The sequence below is a fragment of the Sturnus vulgaris genome, chromosome 1 (assembly GCF_052056855.1).
Source record: "Sturnus vulgaris isolate bStuVul1 chromosome 1, bStuVul1.hap1, whole genome shotgun sequence".
Lineage (NCBI taxonomy): Eukaryota > Metazoa > Chordata > Aves > Passeriformes > Sturnidae > Sturnus > Sturnus vulgaris.
In genome coordinates, this window is record NC_142243.1 from 66,279,436 (window position 1) to 66,300,302 (window position 20,867).

Genomic DNA, 20,867 nt, shown 5'->3' on the forward strand with positions numbered 1-20,867 from the left:
GCTGGACATGTAAGAGATTTATAAAAAAATAAAAAAGGAGAAAGTGAGGAAAAAATAATTAGTGACACTGATATCTAACAGAAACAGATATTTTAAGAATAGCAATGTTACTTACTACTAAGGAAAAATAAATAAATAAATTCTGTCACATAACCCATAACCAGAAGAAAGCACAGACATCATCTATAGCCTCTCGAGGTTCAGAAAACTGAATACCTAATGGTAGCAAAAGCAAACTGCAGACAGCTTAGTGCAAGAAAATGGAGAATAAAATCATGATGATTCAGGAAAGCCAATTTTATTGGTCTTAAGAAAGTCATCGGCTTTTGAGCAAAAAAACAATGATTTTGTGAAACTGATGCGTGTACTTCCTTCCCAGCTAAGATGTTTACTTGTGGCAAGAATTTATCTACAGGAAGGACACAGAAGGACATGGCAAAAACTAGGAGGCAGGAATGCCATTTAGAGGGACCTACACAAGCCTGAGAAGTGGACCCACAAAAACATAATGAGGTTCAATAAGTCCAAGTGCAAGGTGCTGAATCTGGGTGGGGAAAGCCCAGACTAAGTACAGAGGAACTCATGGAGAGTGAGAACTTTCCTGCTGAGAAGGACTTGGGGCTGCTGGTGGATGAGAAGCTGGACATGAGCCAGAAATGTACACTTGCAGGGCAGAAAGCCAATTGTATCCTGTGCTGCATCCAAAGAAGGGTGGCCCCTTCCAGCCCAAACCACTGTATGATTCTATGAAACAAAACATATCATACTGAAGTGTTAATCTAAAAAAGTTTCTGACTCTTCATTGTTAGATTTTTTTTTTTAAATGCATTGCCTGAAATGCTTTTCAGAAAGATGTGTGCAAATTGTCACGACTCAACTATTCAGAAATCAATGCTTTGGGGACACAGAAATTAAAATTACTGCAATAATTAACAGCTTCTTAAATCACGCTGTATACTCAAGCATCCACTGTATATTTCTTAACATAATTTCAAGCAAATGATATTTACAACACAATCATAAAACACAGTATCTCATTAAAAAGTCTTGATGGTCACATGTTTCCTAGAAAACGCTTCTTAATTCTTTACTAGATTTTTTTTATCCTAACACACTGTGTTGCTGAGATCACCAGAAAATAAAGATAAAACAAAAAGTGTTATTTGGTTTATTTAACTGTACCTGCTCATAGAAGGGATTGTGAGCAACGTAATAATTGGAGTCAAAGGATTCTTCTGTTACCAGAACTCTCTGCCTCTCACCAACCTAGAAAACAGAAGATGAGAAGTGACTCAGAAAGCAAAACCAATGAATTATACTGAGAACTGTAGCTACAAACAAATGCCCTTAGCAGAAATAATCAAATTTTCTGAGGAAACTCTGTCTCAGCAAGAAAGTGGAGTAGAAAAAACCCTACTTACAAGAGTCTAAAACTGACAGAGTTAAAAGTCAGAATCAAGGGATAGAACTGAGAGGCTGTAATGGTTAACATGAAAATCCAGTCCAGCAATATAAACTGATTTTTACTTATTAACATGATAGCAAATAAAAATGTCAGAGTGAACCAAGTCCATCACATCTTCATCCACCTAAAGAAAAAATCTGCAGTCAATCACAAAAAGGATGTCCTTTCTTTAAAAGCCACACTTGTTATTTACAATGCTGGGGCATCTCCTTATCCCCTCCTGATGATCTCATTTCTCATGAGATCACATGGATTTCCATCACAGTGGAGCCAACAGTGCATATTACAAAGACTCAAGAAGAAGAGTTTTTAACAACTCACAGACCCAACATACTAAAGGCAAAATAAATACTAGTCTGGAAAGACCTGTACTTCAACTATACTTTGCAGCTTCCAAATGCACTAACACAGTTCAAAGGAAGCACCGATTTTAAAATTAAATGGAAGATGCCAAGACAAATCAGTTGCATTTAGGGACCAAACAGATACGGAACAAAATCTGACTTCCCCTGAAGTTCAAAATTCCCCACATAACACCTCTGGTCTTGTTGATTTCTGAGTTTATGATGAAGTGTATAGCTTAATTTTTGCAAACCTGGAAGGACATTTAGCTCACATTTTTAGTCTGAGCCCATCTCTACTTTTTTCCATCTAAATGTGCTCTGGATTATTTCCAAACTATTTGACAAATGCATTCTGAAAATTACAACTGTCTAGCAAGTTAAATTTACTCACTGCTTTTATTACTATTCTGAGACTCAAAAAAGTTTCACATTTTACTCCAAAGTTTTAATACCTAGGAGCAAAGTTACATTCCCCTCCCCTCTCCCAGAAAGATTCCCATCACATCCTAGTGGCAACTGTTAGACACAAGTTTTAAAACCTCCATCATAAGTTCCATGTGAACTCTGGAAGATAATAATGATTTTTGATTCTTTAAGGTACAAGCAGTAGAAGATAAGATTAGGATTTTCTCTTACAGTTAATGGCAGAAAATAGAGCTTCAAGAAATAGGAACAGCAGTGCCACATCTGCTATGTAGTGCACATATGTACACACATATATGCACATAAGATACAAATATAATTCTCCACTTGCTAAAAAGAAAGACTTCACAGAATAACTCTTGTTTTCCCTTCCTCATGTATTTATTTGGAACATTCCCAAAGTAAACTCTGAAAGGTAAGGGAGACATCAAGCACCAAGCTCATTTCCCCAAAGGCAGATAGACTTCACTCCCCAGAACCACAAGTTCTGGGGTACAGAGCAGGAGGGGCAAAATCCCTGAGCTCCGGACCAAGTAACAGAATCCCAATAGTAGAAAATATGTATCTTTTCGCATACTTTTAACAGGTATTTAAGACTTGTTTATAGCACATTTAGAATTTCCATTCTCTGGGAAGTCTGCAACTACAAATAGCAACAGATAAAACATACTCAAATTTTAGTAAAAATCCAGTGTAACCAACAACATAGTGGGTTTTTTTATAATTGTTTTCAAGGAAACAGTCATTTAATTTAAATCCCCAGAGGAGTTTTGCAAAACATGTCAATAAGGCACTTGAGATAACTACTCCAGTAATAAAATTACAGAAAACATTTTCCCTAAACTGAGAGGTTTTGTTACTTCTGTAACATTTGAGACCACAGCTTTTAAAAATCACAACTCAACATCTGCTGTAGCACTGAAGTGCTCAAGTCTCAGATGTCCTGCAACATCATGAAAAAGAGGAGGACAGAATGTCAGATAAGCAACATTCACCCTTGGGCAAACATGCCCAACTGAAAAGCACAAAGGCCAGCCACCAAGTCGTGTCCTCACATCCTATTTATTATTTACCGACACCAAAACTTAGCACATCCAGCTCAGAGAAATATTGGGTCTGTAACTCATTCCTCAGTTGTCTTGTGGCCCCCTGGATCTCTCTGGTCATAAGTCTGCCTTCATGGTGGCTGTGAACCCTGCCTGTGAGGCAGACTAGGCTACATGTGTTATCTTCAAGCTCTGAGATGACAGAATGGTAAGCACATTAGGCAGAAAAAAAAATTAAAAAATCAGAGGGAAGAAGAAAAGAACACCTGTGTTAGATCATTTGATATAAGCTGTGGTTTCTTCAGAGACATGTTGCCAGTTTTTCTCAGCTTTGCTTCCAGGAGCCAAAAGAGGTCAGGTCTGCAGGTCTCTGTGGGCCAGAGGGAGAGCTTCTGGGCTCAGAATTTCTTGGGAATGGGAGGAAATCAGGAAGACAAAATTCATCACATACCATCAGAATGGTGACATTTAAATTGAGGAAGTTCAGAGGAGTGAAACAGCCCATATTAATTTACAGTATCTGCACACAGACACACACACACACAAGACTAGCAGGGCACACTGTAAGGAACGAAAAGTAAACTTGGGAATGGTCCATTTGCTGAAGTTATGGATCCGTAGCCTTGGCCAAGGCTGAGCTCCCAGAGAAATACAATACTCAGCTATTTGCAGACTCTTTTGCCATAACAACAGAGAAGGAAAATTCCATTTAATGAGTTAGGCCATTGCGTATTCATGATCTACAAGACTAATTGGCTACAAGCATTTTTAAGACAGAAAATTACTATCTATCCTGCATCCAAGTATAATTAAGAAGAAATGTAAGTACGCAGAACACAGCTTTGGTATTGAAATTTGTTCAAAACGTGGAATATGTCATCATTTCTGCAATTATTCCCCTGGGATCACTAAGTGCCTAAGTTTCACCTCTCTCAGAATTTAAATATGCAGAAACCAGACATGATATCTAATAACAGTCATAATTATAATAACTTTGATGATTTTTTTCAGGCATGTAGCAGCAGAAGTAGTTCAGTATCTTATTTTTATTCCTATTCTTTCATCTGCTTCCATAGATACACATGAGTTCCAACTCTCAGGGAACTACAATTCTGCCAAAGCATCTGGAACTGAGGCAACTCAGCCCTGGCATCTCAATTTGGAAAAGTTTCTAATAGAAGAACTATTTTTTACATTATGGATGACATTATGAAACTATTTATGAATGATAGCAAAAAAGCCTTGCCCAGCAACCTCCCCCATGCCAAAGTGGACTGGTCACATAATTTACACAAAGGCAATTTGCTTTCACCAAAACCAAAAGTGATTGGACTGCTGGTCCAATCACTTCCTGCACTGCAATGGTTACCAGGAAGTTTGTAAATCTCAGAGTTAATAATCAAATCATTTAGGAACTTTTACTTCATTTTCATTTATCCTACAGGAAATTCTGACATGATAATTCTTTAACTCAGTTTTTCCTTTACCGGAAACCATGAAAAGCAGTTTTTCCAGCTGGCTGATTATATAAAACAAATGAACAGTAAGAAATGTCCCAAATCCTTCTCAGCTGCAGTCAAATTAAGTTTCTTTTTTAAACCAAAACTGACTGAATCACATAAAACACAAGACCAATTTTTAAACTCTGCAACAGTTGGGTGCCAAGGACCATCCCTTTTTACATGCTTTGACAGAATACTGCTATGAAACATCAACAGTGGTGCCTGCTGTGATTACACTCAAGTAATGTATACCCCCTAATATTTTTTTTCATCAGTGAAGACTATGATTGCACAGTTTGGATTTGTTACTTACTACAGCCAGAGCATATGGCACATGATCTTTCTCAGCAGTTCCTTATCGCTCTTTAACCTGCATTTTATCAGCTCTTTTAACAGCCTCTGATTGGCTAAAAATATATAAATTAATAACCACTACACTTTTATACTTCTCCCATAGAAGAAAGCACACTGCCCATGCAGCACCTCTACTGATGTAGAGACAGTGGCCAAAGCCTTCTTCAGGCAAAATTCAATTCATAGAGGAATTGGTAAGCTTGTCTCCATTTCTCTTGAAGGAGGCTGGCCTGGATTCTGACCCAAATCATCATGGAACATACTTAGTACAAGCCTTGGAAGCCACATAAATATCTGCTTTCCTGTATTGGTTATTTAAATACATCTCAAAGCAAGCAATAAAAAATGCACTCCATCACAATTTATGTGTGCATGTTTTAGCAGATTATTCAGATTATTCTGACGTACATATTTGATCTTTATTAAAGCATAACGAAGTTTAAGCAAAAGCAATGTAGACAGTGTTTATTCTACATCAGTTTTGGTTTACTTCTCTCTTGATTTTTCAGTTGTGGTCTAATTATTTTGAATAAATTTTAGTAATTACACAGACTATGCATTCTTCACCATAAAGCAGAAATGAACTGCTGGACCTAATTTTTATAAATCATGTGAATCTCTCTGTAAATAGAAGCCAAATTTCTCAAAAACTACAATTAAGCATTCTCTAGGTCTTCTGCTTACATATCGTAGGTGTTTTCTCCACCTGACAAAGAAGTCAAAGTGTGCCACTACCTCCCTGTAAAAGAGACAAAGTTTCTAGAAACTTATGACATGGTCCTTTTTTGATGATATCAGAACACATTTCTTTTCAAAATCTCCGTTCTGCTATGCAGCACTGCTGCTCCAAAATTAAGGATGTATACATCCCTCTCTTTCTGAAGGCAATCTTAGAGACAAAGCATGGACTTGTCTCAGAGCTTTTCGACAAAGTTGTTAGGTATTTAAATGTGGATACTGGAAAGCAGTAACATTAAAATAATTCAGCTCCTGAGCATGACAATTTTTATGCTGGGATAAATATACTTTTCTACTACACAGCATAGACAGCTGCCACTTCACTAAGGCTCATGTTACAACGGCTGTCCAATTCCAGATGGGTAAATGCCTCCTTTTTAGAATGTTATGTTCAGTGCATAACCCCGCACAGAACTACAGCAACAGAGTGACATAAATATTTAGACTTCTGTATCTTTTACATCATACAATAATCAGTCAGATTAATCTTTACAACATGTATCTAGCCCATTTTACCTGAGGAAAGAAACACAGAACCTGAGCACTCCAGTGCTGCAGAGTAAGCAGCTGAAGTCATCACATGGATTTCAAGTATTCCTACTTCTTCCTCCCAAACCTAGACAATGCTGTCTCAGTCCTACAATGCCACTAATCAGCAACAAAACCAAAATTCTCAGTGTTTTTCCGGTACTTATATTGCTCAGGGTTTTTTTTTCAGCCTTGGAAACAGCACTGGGTGGCTGTCTTCACATACAGGAAAGTATGTATTCAGCTCTTAACTAATGAACTCTGGAAACCCAAGAGAAAAGCAGACAATGCTCAGCAATGTGTCTCATTTCACTGTCAACCAATACAGCTGACTTTGTTAAATCATCATTATTGAACCGCTCTTCTTTACACAAAGCTTCAGATTTTTTTTTTTTTTTTAAGATTGGATAATAAGTATGACTTATAAAATAAAACCTAGGCAAATGGCTCTTTAAAATTTTGTTTTAGGCACACTTGCTTCAGCCACACTGCTCTTTCCACAGCATCATTCAAAATTCAGAATGGACACAGGCAACAGATGCCCACTGAAAAAAACTCTTTCAACCATTTTCCAGGCTGGCTTGAGGCTGTGTAAGCTGGAAGGAAGGATTAGGTACAAACTAAAAGGCAGCCAGCTCTAATAGTACACAATCAGCATAACAAAAAGTGCTTTAGACCTTCGGCAGCAGGCACTGCAGCTCATTAACAGCAAGTGAACACCTTCTCTTTGGTCCCCTTATGAATTTGTTGGCATAGTTATGGGGGAGGGAAAAGGTAGGGAGAGAAGGAGGTGAGAGATAGAAGTAGACTGCTTCTGTTTTCTTGGCCCACTGCTCACGCTTCAGGGTAAATAGATCCTTTCTATTACTGTGCACCTGCATCTGACTGCTTCATTTTGATTTGGTCTCCTGCTGGGAAAATGTAGCTTCTTCCAGCACATACAAACCCTGCCATGCAGCTTAGATGAAAATTATATTCAGAGATGTGAGCGGTGACCTAAAAATGACAACTGGTCCTCAAAATATCTGATTCCTTTTAAATTCTGTAAGCTTGCATTTTGCTTGTCTCTCCTTTTCATTGCCTAGAAAAGGGGTAATAGAAGTTGTATGTTGACAACTCTGTCATATTACATTTCTAAATTTCATTGACTGTGTACAATATTACAAAAGGAAAATAAGTTTTCTGAAATGGGAGATACATATTGCCCCTGAAAGCAGTCTCTCTCGTTGGATCTTTCTGCTGTAAGCCTCAGCTTAAGCAGAAAAGGGATGAGGTGTCAGAAACTGGCTTTTTTCTGGATCCGGCACATCGTTGCTAAGATGCTGTTTTGTTGAGCTCCCTGCAACACTTTCCACACGTGCAAAATCCAATTCTGACTGTTACACAGAGGAGTAACCACAGAGCTGGGGAAGTTGCTACAGAAATATAAAATCCTCAAAAACTGGTATTTGAGACTATCAGGTAGCATGAGCACTCAAGAAACTGCCTTAATGAAATACTAGCAAAAGCTTCTCCCTCCTTCTCTTTTTCCAATGATCTGACAAACCCCATAAAAGTGTTGCAAATATCTACAGAAAAAGTCTAAATAAAATTATCATCTCAAAATAGGAACCAGAAACATCTGAGAAGGTAAAATATATTTAAGGTCTTCCTTTCATATCCATAACATTTCACAAATAAAACAAAAAAACTAGACAAAGAGTCTACCCTTAAGAAAACTTGACATTAAAAACAAAAGTATAGGAAAACATACTGTCAATGCTGATTTTATAGAATAGAAGATGGCCTTTAAGAGAGTCTTTTCATTTTCAACTTCCAGCCAATTTGGCAATCAAATGGATTATGGTGGCATGAGTAAACAAATATTTGGGTTCTTTAAATTTTATTGTGCTTTTTTTTTTTCCTAGTAACAAGCTAAGCCTGTAGTGAAAAGAGGTAACCAAGCTTAAAAGAATGATGGTCAATGCTAGGAAAGGCCATCCTTATGCTTCTTCTGTGAAATTATTTAGAATTATTTGGATTGGGTGTTTTTGCTGGAAGCAGTTCCTTAAGATACACTGTGTATTTCCAAGTGATTTAAGCACCATATGAAGTGGTAGTTGCTAAGGCAACAATATGCAATTCCTGTTTCGGTGATCTCTCTTAACAGCTGCCTAAGCCCAGGCAAGTATCAGTTATATGAGAATTTATAAATCAGCTTGGTAAATACCCTATCAAATAACTTCTCCAGGAACTGCTTTAGGAACTCACAATACCAAACTGTTTACTCAGACTGAAGTCTTGCCTACACTATGGAAATAGAAGTGCTCAGCAGTGGCTCTGGCAGGAGGGTGCTGATGTAGCACAGACTGAGGCAAGGCTGTGTTCAGCACCAGCAGCTGTGGGAGAGAATTGCCAGGAATAATAAGGAATAATAATTGCCAGGAATAAAGGCCCCAACGTAAGCGCCACTTCAGTAAATCGTGGGATGAACCACGGGTTGCTTCCTCACAGACACAACGAAGCAGGAAAAATTGAGGAATAGATGAAAATACTGGATTTGAGAAGAGAGATGACAAAATGAACACAGCACTGATACAAATCAACAGTCAGTTCTGTCTCCCTTGACATGATGCTGGGATCCCCCTGGTAAGACTGGGCTCTCAAAGAATGCATCTATAGTCTGATATTTTTTAATCAGATACACTAAAAGGATTGCAAAAAAAAGTCTGACTTCTCTCCAAAATATCACTACAAATTTTCTGCTCATCCTACAACTGAGGCCAGTGTTTTCTGTTCATCTCATCTGAGAACAAAGGGAGAGCAGATGGGATAAAAAAGAAAAAACAAAGGTTCAAAATGACCCTGTATGCAAAGCCAAACCGAATTGTCCCCCAAAATCTACTAGAAGTTCTATTAATACATTTAACAACACCCAAAATATGCAACATACCATTGTGAGTTAATTAACTTAGAATACAAAATGGTGGCACTGAGAGTTAAAAAAAGAGTATAAATATGTATCAGCTTTCTTTTCAAAAGAATATAAGAACTCCTCCTGCCTACACGAATCACAGGCTACTAAAAAAAGCATATGAACATCATCAGAACCTGATAATGTTAATGAGGATAGGATAACGATATTATTTTCTTTTATTTTGAAGGTAGACACTATATGATCAAAAATTACACACTTCAGGGGGTTTCTTCAGTCTAAGGCAAGGTAAGATCCTAGAACTGCTGACACTTCTAGCAGCATAATGCTGAATGACAAATAACATCAAGGGCTCACAGAGGGACCAAAGTGAATGAGTCATTAAATAATGATAAATGTAGTGTGACTTTATGTTGTTTAGAATTTAATAGCAACTACTGTCAAACTAGTTGGGATGTATTTTACTATCTTTAAACTGTATGCCAATTATTTGCATCTAAAAAAGGTAAGCAAAATAAACACCTCTTCATTAGCATACTAGAATGATAATACTGACCAATTCTTTATTATCCATTCAAGGAAATGAAATCAGTTCAAGAAAATTATAAGATAAATCCCTTCTGTTATAAAACAAAAAGAAAGAAATTACTACTATGGACTAAATATCTTTCTAATGTCTTTTCCATAACTTACTTGGTTCTCAAGGCTAAGTATAAAGTTAGCACAGGAAACTCGTCTGGGTGCTGTTGTGTACACTCAGAACATTACCTTTTGCATGACATCAGAAGAAATATGTAAGATTAAAGGCTCGACTCCTCAGTAAATTCTCTTCAATACCTATTCCACTGTGCCATCTTCTCTTTTAAAAAGCCCTTAAATAGCTCAGACAGTAAGAAGTACTTAAAAATTGGAAGACAATAAGAGTTTCTACAATCCTTCAAATTAAGCAGTAACACCCTTCCCTGTATTTGGCTCTTAATATGACAGAAAGAGGAATCAGCTGTACAATTTAATTGCAAGGGAAAAAAATTATTGAGACAGGTCAACAAGAAACACACTAGATTTTCTAACCCAGGTGTTACAACCAAATGATAAACTTTTTTAATGAAAAAAATTACTGCTGATGTCAAATATTTTGTCTGCAGTTCTGTGCACATCACATCACATCACTAATCAGACTATTGTGCTCTCACCTAGCAGGTTTCCAATTCCACTCCAAATGTACTGGCTATTTTATCAATTAAGCCAAGAGAATGGTTTGGACATACACACTAAACAATGCTATACCTAGACAGGCCTGAAACTTCTTATGGTACAAAGTCTTTGCTAACAGGAGAGAGCTAGGAAAAAGAATGATCAGCAATTGTGTGACAGATCTTTTTGACCCTCTGCGTGGGTATGGCAAGAGGGGCGATTTAAGAATACATGAAAATACGGATTCAGAGGGAGATTTACAGGTTGTTCAGGAGTCTTGAGCACCCAAGGAAGGAGTGGCCCTGCCTATATGATTTTTGCAGACCATCCACAAAGGAGGTTGACAGTTCTGAAACAGGGCCTCAAGAATAAAGGATCTTCTTATACCTCTGTGAAAAAAGCCTGCAAATACAGATGGAAATGTGCCATGTAAATACAGCAAATCTCCAAGGAAAAAATATTTCAAATTTTTATTTATGCTCCTTCCCTTTCGTAAGTAATCTCCCATTAATCACAGTCAAATTGCAACAGAAAATCGGAGGCACAGGAAACAAATCACCATTTATTAAAAGAAATATATTAATGAATGTGGCACACTAGGCAGAAATCACTGTTGTATTCCCATGATTGCTGTAAATGCTATATTCTAATGTTCTCAAAGCCTGACTTATGATGGAATCAAAATTATGTAGAAATACATGTAAGAAAAGTTCATTTTCAACAAAACATTTGTTTTTGCTGTTGTTTTCGGTCAATCTTGGATCATATCAGAAGGTCAGCTGTAAGCAGCATTTTATTGTCCTGTCCTGCCCTTTTCTTCTTCTGTGTTTCCACCTTTCAGAGTACTATTTGCCCCATACTTGACTGGAATGAAAAAAGCTGAGTAGGACTAAACAAAGTTCCCACTCCTCAGAAGAAGTGTAGACTAAGAACTCAAGAGCAGCAAGATTTCTCCTGGCTTCTTTCCTCCTGCCTGATTTTACTGATTTGCCCAACACATAGGTTTATTAGACTTTTCTACCATGCCTGCTTAAGACAATTGCTCTTTTTGTTTTCCCTGAGATTTGTTCTGCTCCTGAAGGGACTCTATGAACCCGTCTCAGGTACACAAGAAGAAACACAAACCATTGCTTCCATTGCTCCATGTCGAGATGCTCCAAACATGAAGGAGGAAAACAGATGCCCCCGTGAAAAAAAGCTTACTCTTTTCCACTTTTAAAATCTACTCCCCTTTCACCTCTTATACCTCTCCCTCTTATTGAACACCAGTAAAAGCAACAAAACCATAAGCTGCCAGATTCCAAAGGCCTAATACTAGTAATTAACTTGAAACTGAATTTTAAACAACTGAGATGGGGCACAAAATGAGCCAGGCCTAGGTCTTTTTAGTCCCTCTTACACTTTAACAGCCAACTATGAATTCTCCAAAAAGACTTCTGCCTCAGAATGAGCCTTGCATCATTTGTGTCTTACTTCTATGTCAGAAATAGCAAGAAGAGTATAAGCTACTTACATAAAACAGGTATGCAAGACAAGAGAAAAGAATGATATTTACATTTACACTGTTTTGTGAAATTATGAAGTTGCCTGGCTGGTAGCTGCAGCTGGGTCCCTCAACTATACTGGTGAAGAGGTCTGTGCTCCTGGAAGTTTCACACTGCACAAAGAAATACTGTCAAGAGAGCTGGCATGATGTCTGGAGTATTATTACAGCATACTATAATGAGAAAGAAACGAGAATGAAGCTAGCTGTCCAAAAATAAGAAGACTTTAAAAAAAAGTAATGGTTTAATGGTAAAAAAAAAAAATTAGGACTGTTCTCCCAAAGAACATGGCAGAAATGGCACCACAATTCACCACACTAAAAAAATGTCCAATCTTCACAGAAACTAGTTACTTTGATCAGTTCTAGCTAACATAATGTTTCTACCAATATCTCCTGCATCCAAGTGACTCTCCACATATTTGCACTTTTATCCTGCTATTTTTCCTAGCTAATATGTCAAAAACTGTACAAACACCTCAGGGTCACACAAGTTTCTCAGGGTCTAGAAACTTGACAAGGATTACAGTAAAGATGGGGATTGGTGATGGAAAACTGCCCAAATGGTGGCAACAAAACTTAACTCAGCAACCCAGAGGCATTGCACTGATTTTGCAGAATGAAAAGACAATTTTTGTCCAAACAAAGAGAAACTCCACTCAACCTTCAAATCAACATTTTAAGTGAGAATATCACAGCAGCTTTATCATTAACATGAAGCTGGCCATGCCCTTATATTACTTTTTAGTTTTCAAGATCATAAATGAAAACAACTTACAAACATGTCTGCCAAAAGAGCTCTGCCATTTTATATAGTGGATTTTGCTATTCCATCATGCTTGAATATAGCTTTTACTTTTTTTTTTTAAGGAATACTGTTAAACTCTGAAGAGTGCTTCTGATAAAGGAAATATTTGCCCTTTCATTTGTTCTGTATAATCAAGGACAGAATTTCTTCAGGTAGTATGAGATAACATTTGAATTTGAAGCATTTCAAAAATATATCTTTCAACTTCTGTCATAAAAATTCTGACCATGTAATAAATTTGTCAAACATTTTTTCCAAATAAATTTCTTTAAGCTGCAGTACAGTGAGATAACCCAGAGTGTGTGCCACAAGTGATATGATGGTCCTTCTAAAGGCAAAAAAAAAGGGCTCCTAAAGCAAGAATTCATTCTAGGTTTGTCCCAGGTTTTTTATTTTTATGAAGGCCATATGGTAAGGCAGGAAATTGAAAGGCTCATGACTGCAGTACCAGCAATCCTCATGCAAGAGAAGCCTGATGCTGCTGAAGTCCAGTATTTATGAATGACATTAACAAACGGGACTGATTAAAAGAAAACAAGGACTTCATACAGAGGCAAGGAAGATGAGGGGTCTTGGTAAGTCATGCAATAATTTTTCTCTCATATAAAGAGTCCATTTCTAAGAAAGGGCCTAACTCACAGGTTTACCTTTATTGGTAATAATTGTGCACAGTTGATATTCCCTCTGCTCCAGGGTTGAAGAAGAGGTAATGCCTCACTTTCTAGGAAATTATTCATGACCCAGCTTCAGTGAAGAAGAGGTTAGCCTCTCAGAGAGGTTGGGATGAGTTATATGATCCAAACTCAAGAGAGCATGAAATAAATGCAGAACCTGGGAGAGAGGATATGCCATTTCATTTACACAAAGAGAAAGGAGATTGAATGAGGAAAAAGTCAGCAACAGAAAATCTGTTTATTAAGAAAGCAGATCAAGTAGAACAGAGTATCTGGAAGGGCTTTTTGCAAAACACAGATCAAATAGCATTATCTGCTCATACTTCAGGCTTCGCATGCATCAAGTATAAATTATTGCATGGAAGAGAACATGCTTTCAGAATCTGTTTATTGAAGAGAGTCAGGCAAAGAGTTTGCTGCACAGCTCTCAGAAAGAATCAGCTTTAGGCCTTGTCACATCAATGATTTATAGGGTGACACTAGGGAAATCAATTAAGCTCTCTACGCGCCCCAGTTTTCCCATCTGTAAAATAGGGGCAAGCTGTTATTCAAGGAGAATGCTTTCCCATTTTATAGCACTCCTTGTGTTTGGGTGTTTGTTATTTTGTTATTTTTTACACGGTTCAAAGTATTACTCTTATGTAGATGTGTTTTTATTTTAGCTTTGGAATATACCTTTTCTTGCTTCATTTTAACTGTTTTGGTTTTATATAAATTCATTCTATAATTTTAGCAGCAAGATCAAAAATATGTCATACAATGTGAAGGGAACACATACTTTTCCTAGAACACAGATCTTTCAGGAAGCTATTAAATAAATCTCATGATAGGCATGAACAGAAAGTCCAAAGATAAGGAAGTCAGGCAAATGTGGGAAACTGCTATTTATTTTCACTTTAAATTGCTTAACAGTTTTGCAGCATTTAGCGCTTCAACATTTAGTAATTATTTGAAAAAAACTGCAAGGAAAAAATTTGACAAAATACAGTCTAATCCTCAGGCATCTTGAAAAAAAAATAACATGGCTGTCCTTGAGCTTCTTGTTTCATAAATTTTCTTCATTTATTCTTTAGTATCCACAGAGTAAGAAATTCACCATTCAGAAAGAACATATAAATACCTTGCTGAGGTTTTAGACTGGAAAAGGAAACTCAGTCCAGGGCATTGGTAGCCTTTCTATTCCTACAGATAGAATTAAAATACACTGGTCACAGTTGCCTTCATTTTTATACCATTCTACATTGCTTAAAAATGGGGTTAAGGATAGGAAAAAAAAAAAGTAGTTCAGAAGCACAGAGATCTAATTATTTATGAATGACTGTCAGGAGGGCTTACATCTATACAATGCTTTTGCCTGTACTAGGAAATTTACCCTTTTGCCTGTAGAGGTAATAATACATTCAACTTGCAAAGCGTGAAGTAAGAAGCTAAGGAAATATTTTAAAATAAAGTTTCTGTTTTAGTATGAAATGCTGCAATGCTGGCTTAGGAGGAAGCCAGAGCAAATGTGATTGGCAGATACAGTAATAAGGATTTTTTTTCTTTCCCTGCCACCTGAGCCCTCTGTTACACTGTGACTTGCATGAAGGATAACCATATAGCTGTGAGGCCATCAAAGTCTGACTCCAGCCCTGCCATGGATTTGAAATTCTCCAGCAGACAGCAAATTTCAACAACCAGGTTCTTTAATTATAGGAGGACTGGGAGATTAATTTAATGTGTTTAGATACTTGTCTTGCCATTGCAAATGTAATCTTCTTACTCAAGACACATCATCTGCCTTGGGCATTAGAAAGAAAATTATTATTCTGCTATGCATGGAACGGTGCACAGGACATTGGCTGAAAATAAAGAGAAATGATGGTAAAGCAAACATCAGTTTGTGGTTACATTGAATCCTCGGCAAATGGCAAATGACTCTGAACTGGCAAATCCTTTTATCATTGCAGTTTTTACAGTAATCTCAAATCTCTCCTTTATCTGCTTGTTTTTTGGCTTGTTTAACACAGAGACTGATGATCAGTGAAGCAAAAGATTTAGTTTAAAGGTGTCAGCTAATATCTACCACAGAGCTGCCATTACTCTTCAAACTGGCTTTACAGATAAGAGCTGGCTGCTCACTGGGTGGCCACAACTATATTATTCGAGAAAATATCTTAAGGTGTTCATATTGGCAACTGGGTTACAATGCATGTGTCCAGAAATGTTATCTAAAGTCACTGAGAGGTTAACAGCAAATATGTATGCTTTGTATACAAGATACTATTCCAGGAGAACACCATGGTTGGGTGGTCTGATTTAAGCAAACCAAGTTGAGTCATATCATGGGGATGTCTATTTTTATTGTTTTGTTTTGTCCTTAACAGATAACCCTTTTGGCTTTGTTGAATATAAGGTACTTTCTGTTTTTAATCCCATGGCATTATATTTTTAAAGAAAACACGTCCCTGATCTTTGTAAACCTCCCTTTAGTTGATTTAGTCCTCCTTCTTCCACAGGTTGCTCTTTACACAAACTACACTTTCTCCTCCTTGGACAAAGCACTCTGAAATGCTGCTGCAGCTCATTAGGATAGTGCAGTTTTATATCCAAAAGCAACAGTGTAAATTCTAGACAAAGCCAGTCTTGAGTGCAATCTGGAGACCTGAAGTATGTAGCTGGCCAGGTGACACTACGTGGCTTTCAACAGTTCCCGGTTACAAGGGAGAGAGTTTTGCATTTCTGACTGCTCCAGCTGAGCACTTACATGCTGGAAGTTACTATTCTCACATGAAATTCTGAAAATATTGTATTATTGTTCATGTGTGTGTTACTGAAATACCAGATCACATAGTAAAACTGATTTTATATTAGCCACTTGAATAACATTTTTGTCATTTAGGTTAAGATGAGATAAGATATTTCAAGTAACAACAGTCAATGTTTCCACAAAACCCATTTGAATCAAGATCAAAACAGCACCTACTTGTTTCCACTGCACTCATGATTTGAAACTCATTCTATTTCTTGTGCATTTGCCTGAGTCCGTTAAAAAGAAATGATCAGTTTAAACAAACAATTTGAAAAGAAAAACAGATAGAAAAGCGAAGTCTATTCAGAACTTCAATGTATTCCAAAGAGAATTTCAGTGAGTGCACAGCTAAACTTCATAATTTAAATAAATTTTAATTTTATGACAGACTGATGCAGCCTTTCTGAGAATTATTTCCTTTAAAGACAATAATTGTTGTAAAGATGTATGGCACACGGGAAAATGGATTGTGAGGACAAAATTCTCACTAGGAAATACTAAAATTAGAGTAGGAAGACTGTTGTGTCTGTCAATACTTTGCATTGCATACACCTGATATTTGGGCTATGTAATAAATACTCATCAGCTTAATCAAAAGGAATCTGTTTAAAAACAGAAGGACAATTATTTAATTATTTGAAGAATGCAGGGATTCCTCAGTACAAGCGTACTGGAGCTGCACATAAACTGTACATATGGATGAAATGCAATAAATCAGACACAAAAAATAACTCTTGAAATAGACAGACTGCTTCTTTACAGAATGTAATGCCACATATTTCCCTGCTTTCCTAGAATTCCAATGACAACTTTAAGCTTTTAGAGTAATGGATATCACCCCTTGAACACATGCCACAGAAGGCTGAGGGAGGCACTGCACAAAGTTCACTACATAGGCTGGAAACCTAAACATTTGGTTGCATCCTATAAAAGAAACACATGTACAGCAGATCCATCTGACAGACATTTTCACACTTATTTTAGAAAATCTCTTCAACTTCCTCATCATTTCAGTCTACATTTAGTTCATTACTAAGTCCTGCAATTGCAGAACTAAAATTAATCAGAATCCCATTTACTTTCTGAAGAGCACTCAAAAGTCTATGATTTTAAATTAATTTATGCAAAGAGAAAAGCTCTTCTCTTTGTAAGTATAATTCTAAGCCATATAAATCGAAAGTAAAGCTTTAAACCCGTAATGACCCCTTTTCCATCCAGTCTTAAATGGAGTAATTAAGCAATAACTTCCATTCCATCTAAGTACATGCAGCAGTGATGGGTGTCTGCTTGCTGACTAAAGCCTGAAGCATTTAATTGACCTGTGGGAGCTGATTATTGCAAGTACAGTCATATGGCATAGAAGCTATCTACTTTTTGCTAGAAGAAATCTTTCAAAGTAATTAATAATTTTGGTAATTTAAAAAGATTATGCATAGCTATTCACTCTGAAGAGACTTAAGCTGTAGTCAGCAAGCCTGCTACAGATTTTTAAAGATAATAATATCTGTAGGTGTACTCATTTGGGTTGTAAATTTGACTCTTCAGAGTAGTAGAACAAAAATGAGTCATTGGCCAAGGGCTCAGTTCATAACTCGGGAATTATCTCTGGATTTGCCTGGAGAGACTGACAACAAGGAATCCCTCACTGACTGCTTCAATCTGATGTTTGCTATTACATCCTTGCAGCAGTGTTTAGAAAAGTCCTAGGTAAATGAAATTCATACAAATGAAAACAGAATACATGCTGTTTCAGCTACCCTTCAGAGCTGCACACAAGAACAAGCCAGTGTTAAGACAGGCAATCTTCTTGAAGCATGTGCTCCAAAGTCATGAGACCACTGAGCCTACGGAGACATCACAGTCTCCACAGGTAGTGCAACATAAATGCACTTTCCTTGGCCCACCTGCACTGCACACTCGAAGAGGATATAAACTGCCGGGTGAAAAAAATTGAAAAAAACTCTTCTGCTAGAAAGTGACAATGTGAGAAAAGAAGGAATGTCAAAGACATTTGTTTGGAAGTTCTCCTCTGTCTGAAGAACAGCATAATAAATTCACTGTAAGAATTATGTCCATTGCTTGCTGTTAATAGATAATTTCTCTGGAGTACTGGGATCGAAAACAGATTAATATTTTCTTAGCATCTCAATGCCCAGATGATGTCTTTAATGCCTCCTCCACTAGACTTTTTAAAACTAAGAAAAATTACAAAATGTAAATATCCAGTCACAATCACGGAGTGCTTAGCATATCAGAAGATGAATACTACTTGGTTTTCTACCTAAAAATGCACCTAAAATAACAATTGGGTCCTAAAACATCTTGGAAGAGTGGAGAAAAATTGTTAGTAATTTTCACAAGAAAAGCAAGCTGTTCCTAACCAGTTTCCTCGAAACAAAACTCATCTCACGGAACAGCTGAAAAAGACCCAAAGGTCATTGAAAACGCAGTTCAGCAGTCCTCAAGGGACTGCCTATCCCTCAGCACTAACACGGACCTTCGGATGGGAGTTGATCATCATAAGCAGCTACTTAAGAGATAACACTGACCACACAGGCCTGGTGGAATCCAGACTATCAGAACTCATGCCTCACAAAAATGACCATGCTCAATTTGAAAAAGGAAAGCTTAACAGCCAATTGTTTTCTTTTGATTAAGGACTGGGATGTGGGAAGGAGGGGTATGGTGTGCTTGTTTGTTGTTGTTTGCTGTTTGCTTTTTTTAAACATCTGTCAAAATTTAGGGGATAAGAGAACAGTCATAAGTACAATAAATACTCCTTGGTAAAGCACTTTATACAGAATAACATAAATTACCATTGAATAAGATTCTGCATATATATATATATATATACGGGACAAAAGCATTGTCACATCCTGGTAATGAAATGGGAATTGTTTCTAAGAGACAAGCTGCAATATCTCAATTTGTTGGAAGCATCAGATGGAAAACTTCAGCTATCAGTTACACATCCATCTTTATTTAATATATTCATACATGATCTGGAAAAGGGAGTAAGTAATACAGACTTTAAATGCACGGAGGAGATAAAAATGGAGGGGATACGCAAACACTGGTAAGAGAAAACAAATTGAACTATGTATAGAAAAACAAGATTCCCATTCTGAAAATGTCAACTAATCTATTTGGAAATACATAATCTGAAACACAGATGCTCTCTGGGAAACTTGGAAAGCAACAATGCTGAAAAACATTGTTGGGAGGACAGAACACTGGACATGAATTTGTAAAATGACACAGTAGTGGAAAATAACACAGACCTACATTATATTAGAATAAATACACATAGTATTTATATAATGAGTGTGGCACTAAGCCATTGAGCCTAAACATTCCTTCAGGGCCTTGGAAATAGAGAGTTGTATTTTTTTACTCTAAAAGCCACAAGGACTATCTCATTTCCCTTCGTTTTTGAAAGTTTTACTAAATTAAACCTACACTAAGCTAGAAAACACTGCAATTTTCTAAGGCTGGTTTTGCCAATATTGAGAAGAGCAAAATGCACAGACAAATGGCCAATCAGATGTGAGCAATGTTCTACTTTGTGGTCACTGGACCCGGGCTAGGGCTTTCCTTTCCAGAAGTTAAATTACTGAAAGATTTTGGAATTCTGAGAGAAACAATTGATATGGGAAATCTGGAGCTGACAAGTAAAGAGGTGAGATCACGAGAATGACAAAGACAAGGAGAAAAGAATAACAAGAACTAATGAGGCTGTGCAGCACCTTTGGAAGATATGGTAGGGTAAAACCACTTGACAAGGAACCTCAGTGTATGGATTAGTTAAAACCACACCAATAAAAATATTTTTTAAAAAGTCCTGTGCCACAAGAACCTTTATTATTGCATGATACATCACATATATATGTGATATTTATATTATAAATACGTATAATATATAATTATATACATATTTAACATATATCATAAATATAATTCTTTTCAATATGTAGCTTTTTTAGTATTGTTTAGTTTGAATATGAATGGCATTTTACAAATGCAAGTATTTCTCAGCATGCATTTGAATTTTTTCTTAAAATTTCTACTGCTTTGGTTATCCTTTGAAGTATGCTCCTGCTGCAGCATGTACTGCCTTTGAATGTCATGTAGCATCAATGCCCTTCAGAAAGAATACAGAGTTTTACTTTGAAATTGGATTGTCATATTTTAAAGGAAAATATTTTTATTTTCCCTCCTCCATCCCATCAACTTCAAATGTTGCTTAGTAGCTTAGAAGCCTGTCTACCATTATTTCCACTTGTATTAGTAGTTTGCTTGTCTTCTTTTTTTTTTTAATCAAAGTAACTTTTTCAAAATTAAGGAATACTAGATGCTGTTGTTTCATCCCCATTTGGGTTTGTGCAATAGCAGAGTGAATTGTGCTGTTTGTTATCTAATCTCTATAGCACCACTCAAGTACAAGTGAACATGAAAAGAGAATTCTGTCCAAAAGAAAACCAGCCAAGACTGTTTTACCTAGCACTAATTTTTACCCCTTTAACTTGACTGCAAGAGTTTGTGA

General features: G+C 36.8%; 1 protein-coding gene across 4 annotated transcripts in view; it reads right to left on the reverse strand.

Moving 5' to 3' along the window:
- Positions 1–20,867, reverse strand: part of CDKAL1 (CDKAL1 threonylcarbamoyladenosine tRNA methylthiotransferase) — a 375,055-nt gene that overhangs the window by 26,156 nt on the left and 328,032 nt on the right. For all 4 annotated transcript variants that reach the window (XM_014877962.2, XM_088168720.1, XM_088168732.1 and 1 more), the window contains one exon: positions 1,183–1,266. In XM_014877962.2, coding sequence (XP_014733448.1) covers positions 1,183–1,266 — 84 coding nt within the window. The remainder of the gene's footprint in view (positions 1–1,182; positions 1,267–20,867) is intronic.